The 23883-nt window shown below is 46.8% G+C and overlaps 1 protein-coding gene across 1 annotated transcript; it reads right to left on the bottom strand.

Moving 5' to 3' along the window:
• Positions 1-1612: 1612 nt before the first annotated feature.
• LOC139550111 (activin receptor type-2B-like) lies at positions 1613-23096 on the bottom strand. Its single transcript, XM_071360745.1, has 11 exons — positions 22708-23096; positions 11554-11761; positions 9664-9779; positions 9269-9420; positions 8316-8459; positions 7659-7802; positions 7311-7459; positions 6796-6910; positions 6159-6297; positions 3113-3243; positions 1613-2087 (listed from the first exon to the last, which is right to left on the bottom strand). Exons 1-11 carry the CDS (start codon positions 22757-22759, stop codon positions 1890-1892), a joined length of 1548 nt encoding a protein of 515 aa, XP_071216846.1. The 5' UTR covers positions 22760-23096; the 3' UTR covers positions 1613-1889.
• Between the last annotated feature and the right edge of the window lie 787 nt (positions 23097-23883).

Raw genomic sequence — 23883 nt, 5'->3', positions numbered from 1 at the left:
TTTCTGAGGTAACTGAATGACATGCATGTTTCTGAGGTAACTGAATAACATACATGTTTCTGAGGTAACTGAATAACATACATGTTTCTGAGGTAACTGAATAACATACATGTTGCCGAGGTAACTGAATAACATACATGTTGCCGAGGTAACTGAATGACATACATGTTGCCGAGGTAACTGAATGACATACATGTTTCTGAGGTAACTGAATAACATACATGTTTCTGAGGTAACTGAATAACATACATGTTGCCGAGGTAACTGAATAACATACATGTTGCCGAGGTAACTGAAAGTTAGTCTCACAAGTCAGACAAACTGTTTCCAAAATAAAAGACTGGAAATCATAGCTTTGTGAAACTGGTCTACTGAGCAGACAGAAAAGAAAAAAAACAGACTTGTAACCAACTCAAGCATGGCCCTTCAAATACTTATTCACAGCTTCAACTGCTGTTCAGACAAAAAACACAAAAATACTCCTGTCAGTCTATTCCTTCCACGCACACACACACACACACACAAAAAAGTTACATCCAGAACGTATAACATTTAAATTTCAGATTTCATTGAGTAGTGTCAGATAAAAGGTGTGTCCAATGGAACCCTGATAGCTTGGCGTCTCTACATGTGTAGATAAATGTTCCAATTGGCTGGAATCCTGAGATGTAGTAGTTAAAATCGAAAACCACAAGTGTCATTTTTGTCCAAGTCCGTTTGTCCAACGCTACTCCTGCGTAGCGTCCGGGCCCCTTGCCCCCCCTCCCCCAGTTAACTGTAAACGCTGCACTACTCTACTGTTAGGCCCTGGGTTTAGAGTAGGGACGTCCCAACGATCCAGGATAGCACTGATCGAGAGGCTATATGGACGGTTGATTTACATGTCTGTGTCGTTATTTCAAAAGGCGTTCCTAGCCAAACAAAGATGGACGACAGAACGCTGAGTAAAGAGGCCACGTTTCAATCCCGAGGAAGATAAATACGTTGGAACAGTCTCGTGGTTCATCGGACATGAGTCCTGCGGATCTACAGTGTGTAAGCTATCGTCTGGGCTGTGTGTGTATGAGTGTATATATACACTGTCTATCGTCTGGGCTGTGTGTGTATGAGTGTATATATACACACTGTCTATCGTCTGGGCTGTGTGTGTATGAGTGTATATATACACACTGTCTATCGTCTGGGCTGCGTGTGTATGAGTGTATATATACACACTGTCTATCGTCTGGGCTGTGTGTGTATGAGTGTATATATACACACTGTCTATCGTCTGGGCTGTGTGTGTATGAGTGTATATATACACACTGTCTATCGTCTGGGCTGTGTGTGTATGAGTGTATATATACACGGTCTATCGTCTGGGCTGTGTGTGTATGAGTGTATATATACACGGTCTATCGTCTGGGCTGTGTGTGTATGAGTGTATAGTCCGGGTTTTGTGTGTGTGTGTGTGTGTGTATATATATACACACACACTGTCCATCGTTCAGACTGTGTGTTGTGCATAGTCACGTCAGAGGTTTGGAATACGGTTAGCTTTCTTTGGCTGGCCGCCATCTTGACCAGACGACAGGACGAGGTAATAATCAAACCCACTAAACACAACATGAGGTATTGACTGAATAGAAGATTTAACAAGTTCATGTCTTAAGAGAGGTCTTGTCCAGCATATATTTCTTATTTCTGTCATATTATTTTCTCAGTGAAAACTACAGAAGACAGATGGAAGAGAAGACTTGATCTAAAATAACATAAAAAAGTCTTAAAAACAATAATATCAATATCAAGATTATAAAAATAGCAGCTGTATTCAAGTTGTTTAAAAGTTTATGCTAGATAAGTCAGGAGCATCGTTCCGCTTCCGTGATGACGTCACAGTAGCACAGAACTCAGGTGCTGGACTCTTTGGGAGATAGGTCGTCGTCGTCGGTTACCGACATTACTATGGCAACTGGGCAGTCTGAGGTAGTGCTGACGGTTGTCCTGGTGATCTGGGAGATGCGTTCCTCGACACAGCCGGCGGAGAGACGAGCCTCGGCGTCATGGTCCCAACACTCCTCTATAGTCTCACACAACTGAGACAGACCCTGTAGCACCGACACACACAGCAAGAAACCAGGAGGTTACAGGAAATACAATAGAACAGGCTAATAAACAAACAAAAGAGTTTTTGAAGTCCCCAAAGAGTTGAATATTTTCTCCAGTCCTCCCGAACAGAACACGTTGTTGTCGTGGCTCCGGACAAACACACCTGATTCAACTGGTCAACTAATCATCAAGCTCTTAATGAATCAGGTGAGTTTGTGGAGGAACTACAACAGACATTAGTGCTGTTGGAGGAACAGGAGGACTGGAGTTGGGAACCACTGCTCTACTGTACCATCCTACTGTACCATCCTACTGTACCATCCTATTGTTACCATCCTATTGTTACCATCCCAGAATAATCTCCCAGTATTACTGACAGTGTACCATCCTACTGTACCATCCTAGTGTTCCATCCTAGTGTACCATCCTACTGTACCATCCTAGTGTTCCATCCTAGTGTTCCATCCTAGTGTACCATCCTACCGTACCATCCTAGTGTACCATCCTACCGTACCATCCTAGTGTACCATCCTAGTGTACCATCCTACTGTACCATCCTACTGTACCATCCTACTGTACCATCCTACCGTACCATCCTACCGTACCATCCTACCGTACCATCCTAGTGTACCATCCTACCGTACCACCCTACCGTAGCATCCTACTGTACCATCCTAGTGTACCATCCTACTGTACCATCCTAGTGTACCATCCTACTGTACCATCCTAGTGTACCATCCTAGTGTACCATCCTAGTGTACTATCCCAGTATATTCTCCCAGTATTACTGACAGTTTTCCATCCTAGTGTACTATCCCAGTATTTTATCACAGTCTACCATCCTAGTGTACCATCCTAGTGTACCATCCTAGTGTACCATCCTAGTGTACCATCCTAGTGTTCCATCCTAGTGTTCCATCCTAGTGTACCATCCCAGTATTTTATCACAGTGTATTCTCCCAGTCTACCATCCTAGTGTACCATCCCAGTATTGTATCCCAGTGTTCCTGACAGTGTTACTGACCGGGTGTTTGAGCCAGGTGTCCTTGAAGACCGGCCTCATCTTCTTGTGAACGACCACATCCTGCAGTTCCTGTAGAGACGTGCGTTGGCCAATCTCCTCCTCAAACGGCAACATGAACTCTCCTACAGTACCTGAGACGGAGACAAGAACACGTTATATTGAAGGCTTTACAAGTTACTGATAGGCTGTTTATTATTAGTAAACGCACCGGTTGTTTTTAGTAAACACACTGGTTTATTATTAGTAAATGCATTATTATATATGACAATATATACTAGACATCAAACAGAGCCAGAGGGGATGTGGTCTAGTCATCAAACAGAGCCAGAACCAGAGGGGATGTGGTCTAGTCATCAAACAGAGCCAGAACCAGAGGGGATGTGGTCTAGACATCAAACAGAGCCAGAACCAGAGGGGATGTGGTCTAGTCATCAAACAGAGCCAGAACCAGAGGGGATGTGGTCTAGTCATCAAACAGAGCCAGAACCAGAGGGGATGTGGTCTAGTCATCAAACAGAGCCAGAACCAGAGGGGATGTGGTCTAGTCATCAAACAGAGCCAGAACCAGAGGGGATGTGGTCTAGACATCAAACAGAGCCAGAACCAGAGAGGATGTGGTCTAGTCATCAAACAGAGCCAGAACCAGAGGGGATGTGGTCTAGACATCAAACAGAGCCAGAACCAGAGAGGATGTGGTCTAGTCATCAAACAGAGCCAGAACCAGAGGGGATGTGGTCTAGTCATCAAACAGAGCCAGAGGGGATGTGGTCTAGTCATCAAACAGAGCCAGAGGGGATGTGGTCTAGTCATCAAACAGAGCCAGAGGGGATGTGGTCTAGTCATCAAACAGAGCCAGAACCAGAGGGGATGTGGTCTAGTCATCAAACAGAGCCAGAACCAGAGGGGATGTGGTCTAGACATCAAACAGAGCCAGAACCAGAGGGGATGTGGTCTAGTCATCAAACAGAGCCAGAACCAGAGGGGATGTGGTCTAGTCATCAAACAGAGCCAGAACCAGAGGGGATGTGGTCTAGTCATCAAACAGAGCCAGAACCAGAGGGGATGTGGTCTAGTCATCAAACAGAGCCAGAACCAGAGGGGATGTGGTCTAGACATCAAACAGAGCCAGAACCAGAGAGGATGTGGTCTAGTCATCAAACAGAGCCAGAACCAGAGGGGATGTGGTCTAGACATCAAACAGAGCCAGAACCAGAGAGGATGTGGTCTAGTCATCAAACAGAGCCAGAACCAGAGGGGATGTGGTCTAGTCATCAAACAGAGCCAGAGGGGATGTGGTCTAGTCATCAAACAGAGCCAGAGGGGATGTGGTCTAGACATCAAACAGAGCCAGAACCAGAGAGGATGTGGTCTAGTCATCAAACAGAGCCAGAGGGGATGTGGTCTAGTCATCAAACAGAGCCAGAGGGGATGTGGTCTAGTCATCAAACAGAGCCAGAGGGGATGTGGTCTAGTCATCAAACAGAGCCAGAGGGGATGTGGTCTAGTCATCAAACAGAGGGGATGTGGTCTAGTCATCAAACAGAGCCAGAACCAGAGGGGATGTGGTCTAGACATCAAACAGAGCCAGAACCAGATAGGATGTGGTCTAGTCATCAAACAGAGCCAGAACCAGAGGGGATGTGGTCTAGTCATCAAACAGAGCCAGAGGGGATGTGGTCTAGTCATCAAACAGAGCCAGAGGGGATGTGGTCTAGTCATCAAACAGAGCCAGAGGGGATGTGGTCTAGTCATCAAACAGAGCCAGAGGGGATGTGGTCTAGACATCAAACAGAGCCAGAACCAGAGAGGATGTGGTCTAGTCATCAAACAGAGCCAGAACCAGAGAGGATGTGGTCTAGTCATCAAACAGAGCCAGAACCAGAGGGGATGTGGTCTAGTCATCAAACAGAGGGGATGTGGTCTAGTCATCAAACAGAGCCAGAGGGGATGTGGTCTAGTCATCAAACAGAGCCAGAGGGGATGTGGTCTAGTCATCAAACAGAGCCAGGGGGGATGTGGTCTAGTCATCAAACAGAGCCAGAGTGGATGTGGTCTAGTCATCAAACAGAGGGGATGTGGTCTAGTCATCAAACAGAGCCAGAGGGGATGTGGTCTAGTCATCAAACAGAGGGGATGTGGTCTAGTCATCAAACAGAGCCAGAGGGGATGTGGTCTAGTCATCAAACAGAGCCAGAGGGGATGTGGTCTAGTCATCAAACAGAGCCAGAGGGGATGTGGTCTAGTCATCAAACAGAGCCAGAGGGGATGTGGTCTAGTCATCAAACAGAGCTAGAGGGGATGTGGTCTAGTCATCAAACAGAGGGGATGTGGTCTAGTCATCAAACAGAGGGGATGTGGTCTAGTCATCAAACAGAGCCAGAGGGGATGTGGTCTAGTCATCAAACAGAGGGGATGTGGTCTAGTCATCAAACCAGAGGGGATGTGGTCTAGTCATCAAACAGAGGGGATGTGGTCTAGACATCAAACAGAGCCAGAGGGGATGTGGTCTAGACATCAAACAGAGGGGATGTGGTCTAGTCATCAAACAGAGGGGATGTGGTCTAGTCATCAAACAGAGGGGATGTGGTCTAGTCATCAAACAAAGGGGATGTGGTCTAGTCATCAAACAGAGGGGATGTGGTCTAGTCATCAAACAGAGCCAGAGGGGATGTGGTCTAGTCATCAAACAGAGCCAGAGGGGATGTGGTCTAGTCATCAAACAGAGCCAGAGGGGATGTGGTCTAGTCATCAAACAGATGGGATGTGGTCTAGTCATCAAACAGAGCCAGGGGGGATGTGGTCTAGTCATCAAACAGAGCCAGAGGGGATGTGGTCTAGTCATCAAACAGAGGGGATGTGGTCTAGTCATCAAACAGATGGGATGTGGTCTAGTCATCAAACAGAACCAGAGGGGATGTGGTCTAGTCATCAAACAGAGGGGATGTGGTCTAGTCATCAAACAGAGCCAGGGGGGATGTGGTCTAGCAGTTGAAAAAGCTAAAGAAACGCGTTTGTAACGGGGGGGATCCTGAGCAGTAATTCTCACCGTCTGTGGCGATGCATCGTGACACCAGTTCCCACAGCACCAGCCCCATAGCATACATATCTATCCTCAGGAAGGAGTCTCTCTGGAAGTTTATAGCCCCTTCCAGAACCTCAGGGGCCATGTAACGCCACGTACCCACCTGGAGGAGGGAGAGCGAACGACAGAGGGAGAGGGAGATAAAGGAGAGAGAGGGAGAGATAAAGGAGGGAGCGAGAGATAAAGGAGGGAGCGAGAGAGATAAAGGAGGGAGCGAGAGAGATAAAGGAGGGAGCGAGAGAGATAAAGGAGGGAGCGAGAGAGATAAAGGAGGGAGCGAGAGAGATAAAGGAGAGAGCGAGAGAGATAAAGGAGAGAGCGAGAGAGATAAAGGAGAGAGCGAGAGATGAAGGAGAGAGCGAGAGATAAAGGAGGGAGCGAGAGATAAAGGAGGGAGCGAGAGATAAAGGAGGGAGCGAGAGATAAAGGAGGGAGCGAGAGATAAAGGAGGGAGCGAGAGATAAAGGAGGGAGCGAGAGATAAAGGAGGGAGCGAGAGATAAAGGAGGGAGCGAGAGATAAAGGAGGGAGCGAGAACATTTTGAGAGAGAGAAAGCAAGTAAGTAATCGTAAGACCTGTGTGTGTGTGCGCGTTAAACTACCTGTCCGTGTGTGTCTCCTGGAGGTTTCCCCGGCTCAAACCGGACCGCCAGACCAAAGTCTCCGATGATGGCTGTCAGATCATGTCTCAACATCACGTTCTTACTCTTAAAGTCCCTGGGAAACATAGTTTAAAAAATATATATATATATATATATACATATGTGTGTATTTGTGTGTGTGTGTGTATATATATGTGGTGTGTGTATATATATATATATATATATATATATATATATATATATATATATATATATATATATATACACACACCACATATATATACACACACACACACAAATACACACATATATATATATACACGTGTGTATATATATACACGCTGTATGAATGTACGAAATATATATATATAGATATATATATACACACACCACATATATATACACACACATATATATATATATATATATATATATATAAATAACCCGTCGGCTTGATATATTATCATGTTTAACTAGGCAGGTAAGTTATTGACTTTGAGAACACATGATGTCACCTGTGTGCGATGGTGGGTTTGGGACCTTCTCCCTTGTTGATGGGTGTGTCTTCATGGAGGTAAGCCAGGCCACGGGACATAGTCTCAGCAATGTGACACATCTCAGACCAGGTCACCGTACTGTCCTTCAGATGGTCAGTCAACGAACCCTGTACACACAGCAGACGCACACACGGACGCAGACGCACACACGGACGCAGACGCACACAGACTTGGTTAAAAGGAGGTTTTGACTATGGCTTAGATTACAAACTGGAATAGACCACAATATAAACACAACATGCCCTTCTATAAATCAATAGATTCATTTATTGATTAATGAATTGATCGATTGGCTGTTTTTCTCACCCGTTCATGGAACTCCATGATGAGCCAGAGCTCCGTCTCCATGTTGCTGCCGTGTTTCTCTGCAGCGATGTAACGAAGCAGGTTCTCATGTCTCATACCAGGAGTCAGGAAGATATCTCTCTCATTCTGCCACGACTGCTTATCCTGCACACCCATACAATCATATGTTATAATAGAAACTTACAGGGTGGCAGGTAGCCTAGTGGTTAGAGCGTTGGGCCAGTAACCAAAAGGTTGCTGGATCGAATCCCTGATCTGACAAGGCAGAAAATCTGTCGTTCAGCCCTTGAGCAAGGCAGTTAACCCCACTGTTCCCCGGGCGCCGAAGACGTGGATGTCGATTAAGGCAGCCCTCCCGCACCTCTCTGATTCAGAGGGGTTGGATTAAACATGAAGACACATTTCAGTTGTACAACTAACTAGGTATTTCCCTCTCCCATTTTTATTTCAATCAAATTAAAATCACAATATATTTATGAAACTCTATTTACACAAGTAGTGTCCAGTGACCTGGCTTAGATCCTCAAAGCGCAATCAATAGCACAGTGGAAAAGTCCCTAGAAGGAAGAAACCTCAAGGAGGAACCAGGTTCAGCGGGGAATCACCTGTATTCAAAATTCGAGGCCCCTGCCATAGACTAAACCCTGTATGTCTTACCTGAACAGGGAAGACCTTTACAGCCACGTATTCACTCATCAGCTGAGCCTTCCACACACAGCCGAAGCGCCCCCTTGCCTTCACCTCCAGTAACTGCAGCGGCTTCAGCCCCACCATGGGAGAGGGAGGGGTTTGCCGAGGGTCCTGACAGACAGGGGGAGAAAACGAATCACAAGTCCATATCACATTCCATCAATTCTCTGATACTTTCCTTGATCATCTTTATGCGTTGGGCTGTGTTTACATAGGCAGCCCAATTCTGATATTTTGCCAATAATTTGTCTTTTGACCAATCAGATCAGATCTTTTGCCAATAATTAGGCTAAATATCAGAATTGGGCTGCCTGTGTAAACACAGCCGTTGTTTCTTCAGACGGTCTTGTTTGATCTGATATTGGATCATAATGAATAAGGAATTTGCCTTTCAGATCATAATGAACAACATACGGCCACAGGGGGGACCTGATCCTAGATCAGACAACATGGTCACGGGGGGGGACCTGATCCTAGATCAGACGACATGGTCACAGGGGGGACCTGATCCTAGATCAGACGACATAGTCACAGGGGGGGACCTGATCCTAGATCAGACAACATGGTCACAGGGGGGGACCTGATCCTAGATCAGACAACATGGTCACAGGGGGGACCTGATCCTAGATCAGACAACATGGTCACAGGGGGGGACCTGATCCTAGATCAGACGACATAGTCACAGGGGGGGACCTGATCCTAGATCAGACAACATGGTCACAGGGGGGGACCTGATCCTAGATCAGACAACATGGTCACAGGGGGGACCTGATCCTAGATCAGACGACATGGTCACAGGGGGGACCTGATCCTAGATCAGACAATATGTTCACAGGGAGGGACCTGATCCTAGATCAGATAATATGGTCACAGGAGGGACCTGATCCTAGATCAGCACTAGTTAAGTGGTGTGGTCTCACCTCAAGGAGGTCAACATGTCCGTATGGTGGTTTGCGCTGTCGGTACATCCACAGGGCCAGTAGCAGGGTCAGAGACAGAACACACAGAGATAGCAGACTGTACACCAGGCTATTCAACAGAGACGGCACTCTGGGAGGAGGGCGGATTTTCACTGGGGAGGAGAACAGATCACAGAAGATGAAAATCAATCAGTCGGACACATTTTCACTGTGGAAGAGAACACAATCAACCATTTAATATCAATATCTTTAACGATATCTTCATATATTTTACTTGTGGTATATTGTGATGCCTGATATCCAGTCTGTATGATTTGTGTTCTGATTCTAAATAAATAAAACATGATTTCTTTTGTTTTTTTTAAGAACGGGGTTCAAAGTTCATGTCCACTCACCTCTGTTGCCGGCGGCGACGAGGTCAGGCAGGTGTGTGAACCTCTCATTGCAGTAGTTCCCCTCACAGCAGCAGAAGAAAACCTGGGGGTTCTCTTCCATGGACACACACTCCTCCCTGACGAGACACACACAGACACACGTTATTTACAAGATCTATTAGTCCCAAACGTTCCTCTCCTACTGCTGTAGTACTGCTAAGAATGATTTGAGTAAGGCCATTGTGACATCACGGTGCTACATAGTTGATCTGTGGTTGATTTGTATCGCCATAGTATCGCCATAGTATCGCCATAGTATCGCCATAGTATCGCCATAGTATCGCCGCAAAGCATTTTTTTGTTATTACACAAGTGGAATAAGAACCAGTACTTCCTATCCTGTGTCCTATCAAAAAAAAAAAAGTAAAAAAGGTCCTAAGTGTCTGGTACCTGGCATAGCAGTTGGTAAGTAGTGTCTGGTACCTGGCATAGCAGTTGGTAAGTAGTGTCTGGTACCTGGCATAGCAGTTGGTAAGTAGTGTCTGGTACCTGGCATAGCAGTTGGTAAGTAGTGCCTGGTACCTGGCATAGCAGTTGGTAAGTAGTGCCTGGTCCCAGGCATAGCAGTTGGTAAGTAGTGCCTGGTACCAGGCATAGCAGTTGGTAAGTAGTGCCTGGTACCAGGCATAGCAGTTGGTAAGTAGTGCCTGGTCCCTGGCATAGCAGTTGGTAAGTAGTGCCTGGTCCCTGGCATAGCAGTTGGTAAGTAGTGCCTGGTCCCAGGCATAGCAGTTGGTAAGTAGTGCCTGGTACCAGGCATAGCAGTTGGTAAGTAGTGCCTGGTACCAGGCATAGCAGTTGGTAAGTAGTGCCTGGTACCAGGCATAGCAGTTGGTAAGTAGTGCCTGGTCCCAGGCATAGCAGTTGGTAAGTAGTGCCTGGTCCCAGGCATAGCAGTTGGTAAGTAGTGCCTGGTACCAGGCATAGCAGTTGGTAAGTAGTGCCTGGTACCAGACATAGCAGTTGGTAAGTAGTGTCTGGTACCTGGCATAGCAGTTGGTAAGTAGTGCCTGGTCCCAGGCATAGCAGTTGGTACGTAGTGTCTGGTACCTGGCATAGCAGTTGGTAAGTAGTGTCTGGTACCTGGCATAGCAGTTGGTAAGTAGTGTCTGGTACCTGGCATAGCAGTTGGTAAGTAGTGTCTGGTACCTGGCATAGCAGTCGGTAAGTAGTGTCTGGTACCTGGCATAGCAGTTGGTAAGTAGTGCCTGGTACCAGACATAGCAGTTGGTAAGTAGTGCCTGGTACCAGACATAGCAGTCGGTAAGTAGTGCCTGGTACCAGGCATAGCAGTTGGTAAGTAGTGTAAGTAGTGTACAAATACACCATGACAGCGCAATACACAATGGGTGGAACAGTGGCAAAGGTACCCACAGGACAAACAGAATAATATTAGGCTGAGGAGAGATTAAATAGCATTAATACAACAACAATCATTCTAAACACACCTTTAGTTTACAAAGTTAAACAGATGTATTTTTTCTTCATAATAAGCAGGAGTAATGCTAGTTTTGAGTTTGATGGTGGGCACGGCCTGCACAGTTGGCTGGGCCAATAGGGCTGCTGCTTTGGCTTTGCTGCTCGCCTGTACTCCAGCACTTTGGTTTAGAAACGATATAATGACTATGATTACCAGGCAACTGTGCAGGCCGTCAGGCATAGCAGTTGGTAAGTAGTGCCTGGTCCCAGGCATAGCAGTTGGTAAGTAGTGCCTGGTACCTGGCATAGCAGTTGGTAAGTAGTGCCTGGTCACAGGCATAGCAGTTGGTAAGTAGTGTCTGGTACCTGGCATAGCAGTTGGTAAGTAGTGTCTGGTCCCAGACATAGCAGTTGGTAAGTAGTGTCTGGTACCTGTCATAGCAGTTGAAGTCATCCAGCCAGCAGCCTTTCTTCACCAGTTTGATGGTTCCTGAGACGTTGAGCCAGGAGGAGTAGCAGTGTAGTCGTTTATCCTTCTCCCCCTCACACCTCTCCACACCACTCTGGTTGGTACGCTCTGTACGCCAGTTATCATTGTAGTACACACAATCTCTGGTCTCCACATCACCATGGCCCCAGCCTAGTGGAGAGACAGGACAGAGGGGGCAGGAGAGAGAGGACAGAGGAGGATGCAGGAGAGAGAGGACAGAGGAGGAGGCAGGAGAGAGAGGACAGAGGAGGAGGCAGGAGAGAGGAGGACAGAGGAGGAGGCAGGACAGAGGAGGAGGCAGGAGAGAGAGGACAGAGGAGGAGGCAGGAGAGAGAGGACAGAGGAGGAGGCAGGAGAGAGAGGACAGAGGAGGAGGCAGGAGAGAGAGGACAGAGGAGGAGGCAGGAGAGAGAGGACAGAGGAGGAGGCAGGAGAGAGAGGACAGAGGAGGAGGCAGGAGAGAGAGGACAGAGGAGGAGGCAGGAGAGAGAGGACAGAGGAGGAGGCAGGAGAGAGAGTACAGAGGAGGAGGCAGGACAGAGCAGAGAGAGGACAGAGGAGGAGGCAGGACAGAGCAGAGAGAGGACAGAGGAGGATGCAGGAGAGAGAGGACAGAGGAGGAGGCAGGACAGAGGAGGACAGAGGAGGAGGCAGGAGAGAGAGGACAGAGGAGGAGGCAGGAGAGAGAGGACAGAGGAGGAGGCAGGAGAGAGAGGACAGAGGAGGAGGCAGGAGAGAGAGGACAGAGGAGGAGGCAGGAGAGAGAGGACAGAGGAGGAGGCAGGAGAGAGAGGACAGAGGAGGAGGCAGGAGAGAGAAGACAGAGGAGGAGGCAGGAGAGAGAGGACAGAGGAGGAGGCAGGAGAGAGAAGACAGAGGAGGAGGCAGGAGAGAGAGGACAGAGGAGGAGGCAGGAGAGAGAGGACAGAGGAGGAGGCAGGAGAGAGAGGACAGAGGAGGAAGCATGGTTACCGAGGCAATTCCATTCATCCCGGGGGCTGCTCCAAGTCGCCGAAGAAGAATTAGTCCGACTCAGGAGGCGTGCATACCATCCACCACTTCTGAGTATATTATTTGCTAACGTTCAGTCTCTGGACAATATAGTAGATGAGCTCAAGGCGAGGATCTCCTTCCAGAGAGACAACAGGAACTGTAACAATCAGTTTTACAGACTCACGCGAGCCTACCAGACGAGCTAAATGCCTTTTATGCTCGCTTCGAGGCAAGCAACACTGAAGCATCCACGAGAGCACCCGCTGTTCTGGAAGACTGTGTGATAACGCTCTCGGTAGCCGATGTGAGCAAGACCTTTAAACAGCTCATCATTCACAAAGCCGCGGGGCCAGATGGATTACCAGGACATGCACTCAAAGCATGCGCGGACCAACTGTAAAGTGTCTTCACTGACATTTTCAACCTCTCCCTGACCAAGTCTGTAATACCTACGTTGCAAGCAGACCAGCATAGTCCCCGTGTCCAAGGAAGTGAAGGTAACCACCCCGTAGCACTCAAATAAAATGTTATTTGTCACATAAACATGGTTAGCAGATAATGCGAGTATAGCGAAATGCTTGTGCTTCTAGTTCCGACAGTGGAGTAATATCTAACAAGTAATCTAACAATTCCCCAACAACAACCTAATACACACAAATCTAAAAGTGGTGAATGAGAATATGTACATGTAAGTATATGGATGAAAGATGGCCGAGCGGCATAGGCAGGGTGCAATAGATGGTATAAAATACAGTATATACATGTGATGAGTAATGTAAGATATGTCAACATTAATAAAGTGGCATTGTATAAAGTGACTAGTGATCCATTTATTAAAGTGGCCAGAGATTGGGTCTCAATGTAGGCAGCAGCCTCTCTGAGTTAGTGATTGCTGTTTAGCAGTCTGATGGCCTTGAGATATAACCTGTTTTTCAGTCTCTTGGTCCCAGCTTTGAGGCACCTGTACTGACCTCGCCTTCTGGATGATAGCGGGGTGAACAGGCTGTGGCTCAGGTGGTTGATGTCCTTGATGATCTTTTTGGTCTTCCTGTGACATCGGGTGGTGTAGGTGTCATGGAGGGCAGGTAGTTTGCCCCGGTGATGCGTTGTGCAGACCTCACCACCCTCTGGAGAGCCTTGCGGTTGAGGAACTAGGCAAGGAACATATCACCTCCACCTTATCGACCACCCTAGACCCACTCCAATTCGCATACTGCCCCAACAGATCCACAGATGACGCAATCTCAATCGCACTCCATACTGCCCTTCCTCACCTGGACAAAAGGAACACCTATGTAAGAATGCTGTTCATTGACTAAAGCTCAGCGTTCAACACCATAGTGCCCTCAAAGCTCATCATTAAGCTACGAACCCTGGGACTAAACGCCTCCCTCTGCATCTGGATCCTGGACTTCCTGACGGGCCACCCCCAGGTGGTAAAGGTAGGCAACAACACGTCTGACACGCTGATCCTTAACACTGGAGCCCCTCAGGGGTATGTTCTTAGTCCCCTCCTGTACTCCCTGTTCACCCACGACTGTGTGGCCAAACACGACTCCAACACCATAATACATATTTTGCTGACGACACAACAGTGGTAGGCCTGATCACCGACAACGATAAGACAGCCTATAGGGAGGAGGTCAGTGAACTGGCAGTGTGGTGCCAGGACAACAACCTCTCCCTCAATGTGAGCAAGACAAAGGAGCTGATCGTGGACTACAGGAAAAGGTGGGCCGAACAGGCCTCCATTAACATCAACAGGGCTGTAGTGGAGCGGGTTGAGAACTCCAAGTTCCTTGGTGTCCACATCACTAAGGATCTATCAAGGTCTAAACCCACCAAGACAGTCGTGAAGAGGGCACGACAAAACCTTTTCCCCCTCAGGAGACTAAAATGATTTGGCATGGGTCCCAGATCCTAAATTTTTTTGAAGCTGCACCATCGAGAGGATAGTTTGTACAGCCCAGTACATCACTGGGGCCAAGCTTCCTGCCATCCAGGACCTATATAATAGGCAGTGTCAGAGAAAAGCCCATAAAATTGTCAGAGACCCGTCACCCACGTCATAGAGTGTGTTCTCTGCTACCGCACGGCAGGCGGTACCGGAGCGCCAAGTCTAGGACCAAAAGGCTCCTTAACAGCTTCTACCAGGAACTTTTTTTTTCTCACTCACTCAATCACTCACTCACTACAGAAGCCTGCCCTTTTCTATAACATGACTCTATGACTCTGGAGAAGGTGCTTACTATGCGTAGTCACTAATCGGTCTTAGTCTCTAGACCATTTTTTACACATTTATAACATAAATGGTATACATAAAGTATACATCCTAATTGACTGCTGAGAAGAGCCTTAGTCCCTTACTGTGTGGTCATAATGGGTCTTCTACAGACATTCATGGGAATATATTCTACATAAAGACCGTGCTTGAAGGGTAGCCAGCCTGATAAATGGTGTTCGCATGAAAAGAAACTACACTCAACAAAAACACACTAAATTGCCAAGAGTATGTGGACACCTGCTCGTCGAACATCTCATTCCAAAATCATGGACATTAATATGGAGTTGGTCCCCCCTTTGCTGCTATAACAGCCTCCACTCTTCTGGGAAGGCTTTCCACTAGATGTTGGAACATTGCTGCTATAACAGCCTCCACTCTTCAGGGAAGGCTTTCCACTAGATGTTGGAACATTGCTGCTATAACAGCCTCCACTCTTCTGGGAAGGCTTTCCACTAGATGTTGGAACATTGCTGCTATAACAGCCTCCACTCTTCTGGGAAGGCTTTCCACTAGATGTTGGAACATTGCTGCTATAACAGCCTCCACTCTTCTGGGAAGGCTTTCCACTAGATGTTGGAACATTGCTGCCGTAACAGCCTCCACTCTTCTGGGAAGGCTTTCCACTAGATGTTGGAACATTGCTGCTATAACAGCCTCCAGTCTTCTGGGAAGGCTTTCCACTAGATGTTGGAACATTGCTGCTATAACAGCCTCCACTCTTCTGGGAAGGCTTTCCACTAGATGTTGGAACATTGCTGCTATAACAGCCTCCACTCTTCTGGGAAGGCTTTCCACTAGATGTTGGAACATTGCTGCTATAACAGCCTCCACTCTTCTGGGAAGGCTTTCCACTAGATGTTGGAACATTGCTGCTATAACAGCCTCCACTCTTCTGGGAAGGCTTTCCACTAGATGTTGGAACATTGCTGCTATAACAGCCTCCACTCTTCTGGGAAGGCTTTCCACTAGATGTTGGAACATTGCTGCTATAACAGCCTCCACTCTTCTGGGAAGGCTTTCCACTAGATGTTGGAACATTGCTGCTATAACAGCCTCCACTCTTCTGGGAAGGCTTTCCACTAGATGTTGGAACATTGCTGCCGTAACAGCCTCCACTCTTCTGGGAAGGCTTTCCACTAGATGTTGGAACATTGCTGCTATAACAGCCTCCACTCTTCTGGGAAGGCTTTCCACTAGATGTTGGAACATTGCTGCTATAACAGCCTCCACTCTTCTGGGAAGGCTTTCCACTAGATGTTGGAACATTGCTGCTATAACAGCCTCCACTCTTCTGGGAAGGCTTTCCACTAGATGATGGAACATTGCTGCTATAACAGCCTCCACTCTTCTGGGAAGGCTTTCCACTAGATGATGGAACATTGCTGCTATAACAGCCTCCACTCTTCTGGGAAGGCTTTCCACTAGATGTTGGAACATTGCTGCTACAACAGCCTCCACTCTTCTGGGAAGGCTTTCCACTAGATGTTGGAACATTGCTGCTGTAACAGCCTCCACTCCTCTGGGAAGGCTTTCCACTAGATGTTGGAACATTGCTGCTATAACAGCCTCCACTCTTCTGGGAAGGCTTTCCACTAGATGTTGGAACATTGCTGCTGTAACAGCCTCCACTCCTCTGGGAAGGCTTTCCACTAGATGATGGAACATTTCTGCAGGAACTTGCTTCCATTCAGCCACAAGAGCGTTAGTGAGGTGGGAAACAGATGTTGGTCGATTAGGCCTGGCTCGCAGTCGGTGTTCCAATTCATCCCAAAGGTGTTTGATAGGGTTGAGGTCAGGGCTCTGTGCAGGCCAGTCAAGGTCTTCCACAGCGATCTTGACATACCACCTCTATATGGATATCGCTTTCTGCACTGGGGCATTGGCATGCTGAAACAGGAAAGGGCCTTCCCCAAACTATTGCCACAAAGTTGGAAGCACAGAATCATCTAGAATGTCATTGTATACTGAAGCGTTAAGATATTTCTGTAATTCAGTGATATTTATTCCTATAGTAATTTGTTATGGATCCATAAATAAATAAACATCTGAATTTTGAAAGAGTATTTAAATAATTATTTAATTAATGAAAGCATAAAGATGCCATCATTAGTTATTGTTTTAGTTTGAACGTGCAGACTGGCACTAAGAACAGAACAGCGGGAACGTTTCACTAGTCAGCGCCATTGTTAGTGCAATGCCCCTTAAAGTGTTGCTCTGTCCTACTCAGTGTGGCGGGGTGGGGGTCCACCCCCCCCCCTCACCCTTCCCCATGGGCTCTGTCCCTCTTCTGTGCGCGGCTCTGCTGCCCATCCCGTGCCCCCTGCCCTCGTGCCTTGAACCTTGCACGCTTTCAGTGGATACAACTGGAGAACTGCAAGGCAGTCCCATTGTGCGCCACTCAGGAGCCATGACTAATATGACCAATATATATTGTCCTGCTAATAACAGGGTTCATAATACATCTGTGAGATATATCTTTTATATAATTAGAAATTAATAATCTGTTTGTTTAAAAATATATATATTTTGGAGATTATTTTGTTTTCAAATAACGTAAAATGAGCGAGAAAAAGGCCATTCTTGAACATGGGGTGAGACATTGTTACTATTTTGTAAATAAAGCCAGTTTGTTATTTAGAGTTATTTATTTCTGTTTTTAGAGGGAGAGAAACCAAAAACCTACAGGCATCTCATGGGTCTCCCAGTCAAGGACAACACGGGTATTGAACCAGCAGTGTCTTAGACCGTTGCACCACTCAGGCGCTGTACAACGTGACCGGTCGGGAGTGGCCTACTAAGTACTACAGTAACAGCAAAATAATCCTAACAAATAATAAAATAATAAAAACATTAGTGTAACAACAGTTTTAGTAAGTAATACTTTAGTTGTGCACAATTATCAGTTTTTATTTAGATTTACGTCACCCATTCATTGACAGTTAGAGACACAGTAGGACCCAAAAGCATAATGAGTGCTTTAACTCCCCATTGTGGTGGTCTGGAGTAATTACATTTACATTTACATTTAAGTCATTTAGCAGACGCTCTTATCCAGAGCGACTTACAAATTGGTGCATTCACCTTATGATATCCAGTGGAACAACCACTTTACAATAGTGCATCTAACTCTTTTAAGGGGGGGGGGTTAGAAGGATTGCTTTATCCTATCCTAGGTATTCCTTAAAGAGGTGGGGTTTCAGGTGTCTCCGGAAGGTGGTGATTGACTCCGCTGACCTGGCGTCGTGAGGGAGTTTGTTCCACCATTGGGGTGCCAGAGCAGCGAACAGTTTTGACTGGGCTGAGCGGGAACTGTACTTCCTCAGAGGTAGGGAGGCGAGCAGGCCAGAGGTGGATGAACGCAGTGCCCTTGTTTGGGTGTAGGGCCTGATCAGAGCCTGAAGGTACGGAGGTGCCGTTCCCCTCACAGCTCCGTAGGCAAGCACCATGGTCTTGTAACGGATGCGAGCTTCAACTGGAAGCCAGTGGAGAGAGCGGAGGAGCGGGGTGACGTGAGAGAACTTGGGAAAGTTGAACACCAGACGGGCTGCGGCGTTCTGGATGAGTTGTAGGGGTTTAATGGCACAGGCAGGGAGCCCAGCCAACAGCGAGTTGCAGTAATCCAGACGGGAGATGACAAGTGCCTGGATTAGGACCTGCGCCGCTTCCTGCGTGAGGCAGGGTCGTACTCTGCGAATGTTGTAGAGCATGAACCTACAGGAACGGGTCACCGCCTTGATGTTAGTTGAGAACGACAGGGTGTTGTCCAGGATCACGCCAAGGTTCTTAGCACTCTGGGAGGAGGACACAATGGAGTTGTCAACCGTGATGGCGAGATCATGGAACGGGCAGTCCTTCCCCGGGAGGAAGAGCAGCTCCGTCTTGCCGAGGTTCAGCTTGAGGTGGTGATCCGTCATCCACACTGATATGTCTGCCAGACATGCAGAGATGCGATTCACCACCTGGTTATCAGAGGGGGGAAAGGAGAAGATTAATTGTGTGTCGTCTGCATAGCAATGATAGGAGAGACCATGTGAGGATATGACAGAGCCAAGTGACTTGGTGTATAGCGAGAATAGGAGAGGGCCTAGAACAGAGCCCTGGGGGACACCAGTGGTGAGAGCACGTGGTGCGGAGACAGATTCTCGCCACGCCACCTGGTAGGAGCGACCTGTCAGGTAGGACGCAATCCAAGCGTGGGCCGCGCCGGAGATGCCCAGCTCGGAGAGGGTGGAGAGGAGGATCTGATGGTTCACAGTATCAAAGGCAGCCGATAGGTCTAGAAGGATGAGAGCAGAGGAGAGAGAGTTAGCTTTAGCAGTGCGGAGCGCCTCCGTGACACAGAGAAGAGCAGTCTCAGTTGAATGACTAGTCTTGAAACCTGACTGATTTGGATCAAGAAGGTCATTCTGAGAGAGATAGCAGGAGAGCTGGCCAAGGACGACACGTTCAAGAGTTTTGGAGAGAAAAGAAAGAAGGGATACTGGTCTGTAGTTGTTGACATCGGAGGGATCGAGTGTAGGTTTTTTCAGAAGGGGTGCAACTCTCGCTCTCTTGAAGACGGAAGGGACGTAGCCAGCGGTCAAGGATGAGTTGATGAGCGAGGTGAGGTAAGGGAGAAGGTCTCCGGAAATGGTCTGGAGAAGAGAGGAGGGGATAGGGTCAAGCGGGCAGGTTGTTGGGCGGCCGGCCGTCACAAGACGCGAGATTTCATCTGGAGAGAGAGGGGAGAAAGAGGTCAAAGCACAGGGTAGGGCAGTGTGAGCAGAACCAGCGGTGTCGTTTGACTTAGCAAACGAGGATCGGATGTCGTCGACCTTCTTTTCAAAATGGTTGACGAAGTCATCAGCAGAGAGGGAGGAGGGGGGAGGAGGGGGAGGAGGATTCAGGAGGGAGGAGAAGGTGGCAAAGAGCTTCCTAGGGTTAGAGGCAGATGCTTGGAATTTAGAGTGGTAGAAATTGGCTTTAGCAGCAGAGACAGAAGAGGAGAATGAAGAGAGGAGGGAGTGAAAGGATGCCAGGTCCGCAGGGAGGCGAGTTTTCCTCCATTTCCGCTCGGCTGCCCTGAGCCCTGTTGTAATGAAGTGGTGACGCAGGGTACCGTACTAAACCACAAATTAGTCTCGCAGCATAATCGCAAAGCTTTTAGTAGAGCAACCACTGTACTGCCAAACTCTCTAAAATGACAGCTTATGGTAGAGAAATTAATATTAAATTATCTGGCAACAGCTCTGATTGACATTCCTGCAGTCAGCCGTGCCAATTGCACATTCCCTCAATTTAAGACATCTGTGGCATTGTGTTGTGTGACAAAACTTAACATTTTAGAGTGTGGCCTATTATTGTCCCAAGCACAAGGTGCACCTGTGTAATGATCAAGATGTTTAATCAGCTTCTTGATATGCCACACCTGTCAGCTGGATGGATTCTCTTAGCAAAGGAGAAATGCTCACTAACAGGGATGTAAACAAATTTGTGCCCAAAATTTAAGAAATTTGCTTTTTGATCGTATATATAATTTCTGGTTATCAAGAGGCAAAGTATTGACATGTTTTTTTGAATTGAGAGACGAGCTTAAAGTTTTCTTTATTGACCATAATTTTCACTTGTCTGACACTTTCCCACATGACTGGCGTATCTGGGTGATGTTTTTTTCTCACCTGAATGATCTGAATCTGGGATTACAGCGACTCTCCACAACTATACTCAATGTGCGGGACAAAATTGAGGCTATGATTAAGAAGTTGGAGCTCTTCACTGTCTGCATTAACAAGGACAACCCCATTATTGTATGATTTTGTGTGTGCAAATGAACTCAAGCTTATGGACAATGTGGGGCAGCAGGTAGCCTAGTGGTTAGAGCGTTGGGACTAGTAACCGAAAGGTTGCTAGATCGAATCCCTGAGCTGACAAGGTAAAAATCTGTTGTTCTGCCCCTGAACAAGGCAGTGTTCCACTGTTCCTAGGCCGTCATTGTGAATAAGAATTTGTTCTTAACTGACTTGCCTAGTTAAATAAAGGTAAACAAATATAAATAAAATAAATAAAAATGTCAAATGTGATATAGTGAAGCACCTGAGTGAGTTGGGTGCACAATTACGCAGGTACTTTCCCGAAACAGATCACACAAACAACTGGATTTGTTATCCCTTTCATGCCCTGCCTCCAGTCCACTTACCGATATCTGAACAAGAGAGCCTCATCGAAATTGCAACAAGCGGTTCTGTGAAAATGTAATTTAATCAGAAGCCACTGCCAGATTTCTGGATTGGGCTGCGCTCAGAGTATACTGCCTTGGCAAATCACGCTGTTAAGACACCGATGCCCTTTGCAAGTGTAACGGATGTGAAATGGCTAGCTAGTTAGCGGGTACGCGCTACTAGCGTTTCAATCAGTTACGTCACTTGCTCTGAAACCTAGAAGTAGTGTTGCACCTTGCTCTGCAAGGGCCGCGGCCTTTGTGGAGCGATGGGTAACGATGCTTCGTGGGCGACCGTTGTTGATGTGTGCAGAGGGTCCCTGGTTCGCGCCCGTGTCGGGGCGAGGGGACGGTTTAAAGTTATACTATTACATTGATGCTGTTGACCCGGATCACTGGTTGCTGCGGAAAAGGAGGAGGTTGAAAGGGGGGTGAGTGTAACGGATGTGAAATGGCTAACTAGTTAGCGGGTACGCGCTAATAGCGTTTCAATCAGTTACGTCACTTGCTCTGAAACCTAGAAGTAGTGTTGCACCTTGCTCTGCAAGGGCCGCGGCTTTTGTGGAGCGATGGGTAACGACGCTTCGTGGGTGTCAGTTGTTGATGTGTGCAGAGGGTCCCTGGTTCGCGCCCGTGTCAGGGCGAGGGGACGCACTAAAGTTATACTGTTACACAACCACGTACCTATGTGAGAGTGGATTCTCGGCCTTCACTAGCATGGAAACTAAATACAGGCACAGACTGTGTGTGGAAAATGATTTAAGACTGAGACTCTCTCCAATACAACCCAACATTGCAGAGTTATGTGCATCCTTTCAAGCACACCCTTCTCATTAACCTGTGGTGAGTTATTCACAATTTCCTATGAACAAATAAGGTTTTATATGTAAGATGGTTAAATAAAGAGCAAAAATATTGATTATTATTACAATTTGTACCCTGGTCCTATAAGAGCTCTTTGTCACTTCCCACGAGCTGGGTTGTGACAAACTCACACTCATTCTTATGTTTAATAAATGTATCGTATAGTGTGTGTGACAGGCTTACACTGAAGGCAAAAAACGACATTGTAGAGTGCGCTGACCCTGGTGCTAGACGGGGTACAGCTGGAGGTTGAATGTTTGAAGGGGTATGGGACTATAAACAGTTTGGGAACCACTGGTGTAGATGATCCAACCATTGTTTTATAGTTGTGAATCTGCACAGGACACGAGGGGGAACAAAACACATGACGAAACTAGTATCCCGTTTCGACACACACACCTAGGCCTACACACAACAGCAGCTTTCCATCAGGAGTAGGCTATAGCATAAATAAAACATGTTTCCTCAATCTATGGAAAGCATGATGTTGGAAGACCACATCTAATGACAGCAATCGATTGAATCATTTCACTGCAAATAAAACAGCAAGAAACATGTCCATGTGAAGGGAAATATACCTTGACAACACGTGCCCCGACAATAACAAAATAAAAAGGGGGATGGAAACTTGCCCAGTTAAATAAAGGTTCAATAAAAAATAAAAATAAAATAAAAACGAAGCTAACCAGCTATGCCAAATGATGTTTGTTGCAACTGTTGCCGTTTCATCAATGTGTACAATAGACGGGCGTTTCTTACCTGCACACAAAGTTCCCAGAAGAAGTGAACAAGTCAGCCAGGAAAAAGCCATGATGTTCTCGTATTGATAGAAGACAGGGACGACTTTCTCCTTCTTTTCCCGTCGCGAACATTTAAACCGGAGATCGTCCCGACATCAGTCCGATGCCACAATACTTAATAACCACTGGCTTCTCCGGTCCATCTAACCACAGCGTGTCGGTGGCCAGCCTCGGTAATGCCGTGGCGGCACAACACCTTAGCGGGACGGTTAGAGAAAGACAAGACTGTTTAGTAACCCGTGTGCACTAGTAAATTCACAATTTCCGGAGTTTGGTCCTGATTCCGTTTGAAATGTAGTCTAGCTAAGAGATAATCCAGGTTTGCGCTCTACTAGACTATCCGAGTCTACCGCTGCGCCGAGAGATGGAGTTTACATGTATGTTAGTGATCTGTGTACAAAATGGCTCCTGATGGGGGTCGTCACTAGTTACCACAGCCACAAAGTAATAATGATGGTTAAACCCCGCCCATTTTTACAATGTATCTTCTTAACATCTGATTTGGAACCTAACCTTAACCACACGACTAACCTTATGCCTAACCCTAACCTTAAATTAAGACGACATAGCCTTTTGGACTTTGTGGCTGTGGTAACTAGTGCCAAGCGGGAATGTTGCGAGCTGGGAAACCCGGATGTGTAAACACAAAGAGGAGAGGTTCACAACAACGGCTAACAGGCATCCACTTTTTTTTAAATGTATTTTTATCCAGAATTAATTTGAAATATTCAGTCATTTGTTTTCTCTCACAAACATTAGAAAGAAATATAATATAATACACATATATTCCCCTTTTTAGGGGAATTGCTTTGCCACAAAGGATGGCAATTCCTGAATATTTGCATTAAAGTGTTATTGCCATCGACGTAGATTATTAGGCTACATCACTATTATTCTGAATTCACTATAGCTCAGCTGGGCTGTTGGGTTCTTGAAACCGAGCAGCACGTACCTCCTCAATTTGATATATCTCAAGAATAAAACATATTTTTTAGGCCTAGTTTCCTTTAGTGGCAATTTTTTTTTAAACATTTTGATGTTGCTTTGATTTTAATTTACACAGAGTTAAATCACAAATATTTGACTCTGGCCCTCGTCGGCGCCTCAACGTGATTGGCTCCACGATGCCTCTCAT

The sequence above is a fragment of the Salvelinus alpinus genome, chromosome 23 (genome assembly GCF_045679555.1).
Source record: "Salvelinus alpinus chromosome 23, SLU_Salpinus.1, whole genome shotgun sequence".
NCBI lineage: Eukaryota > Metazoa > Chordata > Actinopteri > Salmoniformes > Salmonidae > Salvelinus > Salvelinus alpinus.
Note: the sequence above shows the minus strand (reverse complement) of the source record. Positions and strands in the feature narration are given on the sequence as shown.

What these genes read in the sequence shown, in the direction of transcription:
- LOC139550111 (XM_071360745.1), bottom strand. Translation starts at nt 22,759, where the DNA reads ATGGCTTTTTCCTGGCTGACTTGTTCACTTCTTCTGGGAACTTTGTGT. An exon ending in CGTCGCCGCCGGCAACAGAG is followed by an intron (nt 9,421 to 9,663) that starts GTGAGTGGACAT and finishes TCTCCTCCCCAG; the next exon opens with TGAAAATCCGCCCTCCTCCC. An exon ending in CAGGAGACACACACGGACAG is followed by an intron (nt 6,298 to 6,795) that starts GTAGTTTAACGC and finishes TCCCTCCTCCAG; the next exon opens with GTGGGTACGTGGCGTTACAT.